At 33.9% G+C, this 6,140-nt stretch overlaps 1 protein-coding gene across 1 annotated transcript; it reads right to left on the reverse strand.

Annotated features, from left to right (window-relative positions):
- Positions 1–3,942: 3,942 nt before the first annotated feature.
- Positions 3,943–5,905, reverse strand: LOC148312004 (CCAAT/enhancer-binding protein-like). The gene has a single exon (XM_088277990.1). The coding sequence runs from the start codon at positions 5,312–5,314 to the stop codon at positions 4,370–4,372; it is 945 nt and encodes a 314-aa protein (XP_088134116.1). The 5' UTR covers positions 5,315–5,905; the 3' UTR covers positions 3,943–4,369.
- Positions 5,906–6,140: the final 235 nt, after the last annotated feature.

Genomic DNA, 6,140 nt, shown 5'->3' on the forward strand with positions numbered 1-6,140 from the left:
CAAGATTTACGTAGTTTTTAGTAATATTTTTATGTTTTTAAACATTACTCTGGACTGGTACCTGAAGCACTGGACTCATCACCCTGCTTTCATATTTAACAATAAACGATCAAGTGAACACTGCATCAGTTTTATGCAGTGCCCTATGCACCATTGGGTGCGGATAAGGGTCAATAGTATAATATCTATTCTAGGAAACTGTAAACTGCTGAAATGCGAATGCTTATAAGGTCAGCTGGAGTGTCCCTTAGAAACAAATAAAGAGTTCACGCATTCGAGGAAGCCTGGCTGTAACAGGCATCAATAGTAAGGTAGAAAGAAGGCTGTTGAGATGGACATATGACGCAGGGAACATGGTTATATTGTCAACCAGGCAATCGCCATGGATCTTTTTCGGAAGAGCAATGAATTCATGGATGCTGCAGAAAGAAAACATGATTCGAAGGCGTGGCCTAGGTGACGTTGTCCATGATAGAAGGACCTACATCCTGAGAACGAGAAGAGCTGACTCCTGTCTAGGAAGACGATGAGTTAGGACGTAGCCAGGATGAAGACTATATATATATATATATATATATATATATATATATATATATATATATATATATATATATATATAAATAACTAACTAACCATCACACCGCTTCCTCGTAAGCAGAGAAAATAGAACGCCACACCACTCTATCTTTTGCTTCGCAAACATTCTTAGCCTCTTCCACGTTCATGCATCTCCTCATACATACCCGCCGATTGTTACGACTCCTAACCTGACCACTTTCAATTATATATATTATATATACGCACACAGTGTTTCAGGACAAGTTAATGACATTTTAATTGTACTTTTAACCAGAAATCCCAACATTTCATATTACAAATATGGTAGTTGGTTAAACGTTCTACTGCGAAATTGACGTCGTAGGTTCGATTTCCGCCAATTTATTTTCAATGTTGTATATTTTTGTGATACATTTTCTATTTACCTTCTCTACCCTTACTATCCTACATGCATTGTCTTCTGAGGCTTTACGAATTATCAACAAAAAAAATCACAAATTTGGTTTACTTTTTTTGGCATGATACCCATTTAATCTACCTTAGGCCTCGCTAGAAACTGGTCGCAATAGCATCCGAGAGAAGGAAATGGAAAGATACAGAAGAGGCGTATATGCAGCAGAGGAGAATATAAGGCTAGAGAAGAAGAAAAAGCTAGAGAAGAGGTAGAAGAAGAAGTAAAAGAAGAAGAAAAAGGCGTTGCCAGTGAATGAGAAAGAGTGGATTATGTAAAAAAACTGCTAAGTGAAATTCTACGATGTGGATTTTTTTGTCCATTATTATGATAAATAATACCATCAAGCTTTACACACTGGAAAATAAACACTGTATGTGTATGTATATGATAGTATAATATTAAAATGACTTTCCCGTGTAGTTATATATATGTATATATATATATATATATATATATATATATATATATATATATATATATATATATATATATAAACATATATATATATATATATATATATATATATATTTTTTTTTTTTTTATATATATATATATATATATATATATATATATATATATATATATATATATATATATATATATATATATATATATATATATATATATATATATATATATATACATATATATATATATATATATATATATATATATATATATATATATATATATATATATATATATATATATATATATATATATATATATATATATATATACATATATATATATATATATATATATATATATTTATATATATATATATATATATATAAATACATATGAAAATACAATATATATCCTTGGCCCCTTCTACCTTGTACAGATACGAATGTTTACTACTAATAATATCTTTTTCTCCCTAATTCTCCTCCATTTCTTTTCCTGAATATAGGTGGTACCTATCACTCTGAAATACTTTACTTGCGTCATCTGTATCCTATGAACAACATCCAATCCTATATCTAAGAATTTTGAGCATAGAATCGATGATTTTTATTTCATGCATTTAACGATCAATTTAACACCGCATCTATACGATTCCGTGTCCTATACACCATTGGATAAAATGAATGATTTATTGTTTTTGTAATAGTTAATTTCTACAGTTCAAAATGTCTCTAGTTCGTACAGACAAAAACAACTTTAATAAAAACACATTTTCCGTAAATGTCTCAAAAAGATGATGCAGTTTATAGCAAGGGAATATGGAAGTCTATTAGAATCCACAGGGCTTACGCCCTATCCTCGGATGGCTAAAGTGATCACTTTATACACTTGGGTAATGTGCTTTTTTTTCAAATATATTACAATCAATGTCCAATCACCCTTTCGCGTGAAAAGCGACATCTAACGAGATTATTTTGAGGTAAACATCAATTTACAATATCCTACTTATTTTTATCCGTTTTTTTTAAATATTACTTTACAATTTTATTTGATGATGCGTTGGCAATTTAAAAAGCTAATAGTCTTGTCTACGAGCGATTTGCGATCATAATTTCGTACCCTATGGACCAATGTAAACGAATAAAGTAGAAATTAGGCAATTCGCTAAATGATGTTACCAGTTTACTGCACATTCAAAATTTAAAAGATGATCAACGTAGCAATGAAAACGAATAATGTAGGAAAAAATCAGAAAAATTGCCAAAAAGTGATGTAACGAGTCTTCAAATGTGATCGATTTGATGAATTACACATTCAAAATATAATGAAGGGCGAAAGGATACATCGAAACGAAAAAAGAACAGAGAAAATAACGGAAAATTCGCTAAAAATGATGCAACGTGTCTTCAAATGTATTCGATTCATGTAATGAATCACACATTTAAAATTTAATGACGAATGAATTTTCCAATAAAAAGGAATAGTACAGAAAAAAACTAGAAAATTTGTTTAAAATGATGTAACCAGTCTTCAAATGTGATCGATTTTACGAATTATATATTTTAATTTTAATGATAAATGAAAAGACCAATAGAAAAATATAATGTTGTAAAAAATGGGAAATTCATTAAAAACGATGTAACGAGTCTTGAAATCCGATCGATGTAATAATTTTATATTTTTTAAAAATTCAGTTTTTTTATAACACATTTTCGAGATTTTTTTAAATCGATATTTTTATCACCTTGTTAAATATTTCATATCATGCTTTTTTTACCGTGCATAATTTAATTTTACCTTATATTATATATATTAAATAACCGAAATTAATATTTACATTACTGTACACAATATATTCATCAATAATTAAATATTAAACGTAGGTACAAATATACATTAAAAGTACATTTATCAGGATTTATTAGTACCAGTTTACGTAATTATTTAAAAATATATATCTTTGATATTTTCCAGTGAAAATATCGATATCGTCCATTGAAAAATATATTAAATTAATTTCTTAAAAATATTTGTATTTTTTTAAATGCCTAAACATTTTTTTAAACATACTCTTTATGTTATCGGTTTGGTAATAGTTTTAAATTTGTAACTTATACGTAGGTACATCTAGGAGAAGAATCGCTCTTAATTTATATATTAAATATCAAAAAACAAACACTGATTTTTATAATGTAGTAAAATGTGTTTTGTTATTAAAAAACCCATAAAAAAAATTGTGATTTTTGTCATCTTTTTATGACATTTTCAAACTAATGACGTCAGTTTGAAAATGCTATTACAAGATGAAACAACTGTCTCAAATTTAATTTTCATGTTTTTCAATAATAAAATTTAAATAGATTATAAAAATCAGTGTTTGATTTTAATATTTAATACAACAGGACATCTTTAATCCGAATCCAAACACCTCTGTAATCCAAACGTCCACTCATCCCTTAAAAACATGCCTAAAATGGGCTGAGCAAGTGGATATTCCTGTGCTAGAATAGATGCTTTTACGTAAATTGATAAACAAAGCTTTTTAACTTGTCATTAAATAAATATCGACCAGCAAAATGAATGATTTCTTTTAAAAAAGTTGGATAAATACATTTAAAATTTCACAATACATATTTGTTTTATTTGATTTTAAAAAATGCATCACAGATTCTTTGTACTGTGAGCTGAATGCTACACTAATCAGAGTGTAAATTTTAAAGAGGTCCTGCTGCATATAAATTAAACTGGAGTCCTACAAATCAAACGCCAAATCTATAAATTAACTCTTAAACTAATTTGAATGTTGTCGATGTATATTATTTGATAGTCACAATTTTAACTATATAACTTTACAACTATAAGCAGTTTTTTCTGGAGATCTGAATTTCAGGCCTTGAGGCGTCTAACTGACCTTGCCGGGAGCGTCGCGACGCCCGTGTCCCGACGCTACATGGGGTGGTCGGCCCCCGAGCCGAGGTTCAGCATGCTGCGGCAGAGGTCGTTGATGTCGGGGATGTTCATGCCCATCAGGTGGACGTACATCTGCTTGTGGATGCTGAGCTCGCCAGACATGGCCTCCAGCCTCTTGACCAAAGAATCCTTCTCTCTTATCAGGCACTTGACCTTCTCCTCAACTTCGCGAGAGCGCACCTTTGCCTTTTCTCTGCTTTTTCTAACGGCGATATTGTTCCTCTCGCGACGCCTTCTATACTCATCGGTGCCTTTGTCTAAAGCCTTGCCGGCGTGGCGCCTGCTGTTGTGGCTGTGATTGCCGTTGTGCGCGTGGCCGTGGCCGTGGAGGCTCTTGTGTTTGAGCGCCAGGTGCGGCGGGGCCCCGGGGGGCAGGAAGCTGCCGCCTGCTCCATTAGTGGCGTAGCTGCCACCCGCTGGGAATGGGGTTGCGGAGGCGAAGGGCGCAGGCGGTAAGGGCAGAGGCCCGATCTGCTGGCACTGCCTCCTGTAGTCGTGGGGCTCCTGCGGTTCTTCCTTGACGCTGGCAGAATCCGACGAAGGGTCCGACGGGTATGAGCCTTGGTGTACTCCTTGAGGCATGTACGGTAATGTGGCTCTCGGGAAGACACCGTTAGATCCCTGGTTCGCTCTCGCTCCAGGCAATATTTCCTGGAGCAGAGCTAATCCTTCTTGATCTCTGAACTGATCCTCGATCAAGTGCTGCAGATCTAAGCTGATCTCTTGTCCCGTGAGCTCGTCCAGATCGGGGTGCTGGTACTGGGGGAGGTGTCTAGGCCTGATGGCCAGGGGGGCGTTGTGGTTGACCGCATTAGGCTGGTTATTATTGTTGTTTCCGGGGATCTTCTTCATCTCATTTGGATTTCCTCCGCCGCTTCCGTTGACCTGCCCGCCGCTGTCGTACATCTGAGGAGATTCCATCTTCTCAATAATTATGAAAGTCTTTCAAGATAGACGGAAAACTGTCAACAGGGCTTCACTTCCATATGTATAAGTACTCAATTTCACCGTAATTTCGTTTAACACAGAAAAAAATACAATACTGTGCAAATTCCTTTGACAACTCACTGTTTAGTACGAAAAATTACACGTATTTCCGAGCACTCATCTTCCACGGTGCATTAACTTACTCGCATTCAAATATGACCCAAAACAACATAAAAAAATGTACAGTAAATTATTTATATCAATCAAATCACGATATCTTCCCTCATTAGTACGGAATGAATAAATAAATCCCAACTTATTTGTATTTTCTTTTTATAATACGAGCACCACATAGGTCTAATCACAATTCGATAAGCCGATTCATAAATTGTAGCGAATCAGATAAAGCAAGATTGCGTTTATAAACAATGATAATTTGCCTGATAATTAACAATAATATTTTGAACTGCGTGCGCCATGAATGAAATGTCATTTAGTTTCAGTTTTCAGTTGGGAGTTCGTGTAATATTTTCAGCGCGCGTTTATTTTTAGGGACGAGGTAGCGTACCGCTCAGGCGACCGATCGCGCCGACACACGGCAAGAGACTGACTGCTTTCCATGATGCAACTACACAGAAAACTGCTAGCGCAAGAAGAAAGAAAAAGGGTTTACACACTAATTTTGCGCTACGAATGTCAAACTGTGCCTCCTCAATTTTCACTTTTCCAAATAAATAAATTTAATTAAAAAAAAAAAATAGTAAGCTTTGAATGATACAGAAAATTTCCTGAAAATTATGTTATTGAAATGTCACAGCAG

This window comes from Brachycentrus maculatus, unplaced genomic scaffold, assembly GCF_059751285.1.
Source record: "Brachycentrus maculatus isolate JH-2025_06_01 unplaced genomic scaffold, ASM5975128v1 h1tg000053l, whole genome shotgun sequence".
Lineage (NCBI taxonomy): Eukaryota > Metazoa > Arthropoda > Insecta > Trichoptera > Brachycentridae > Brachycentrus > Brachycentrus maculatus.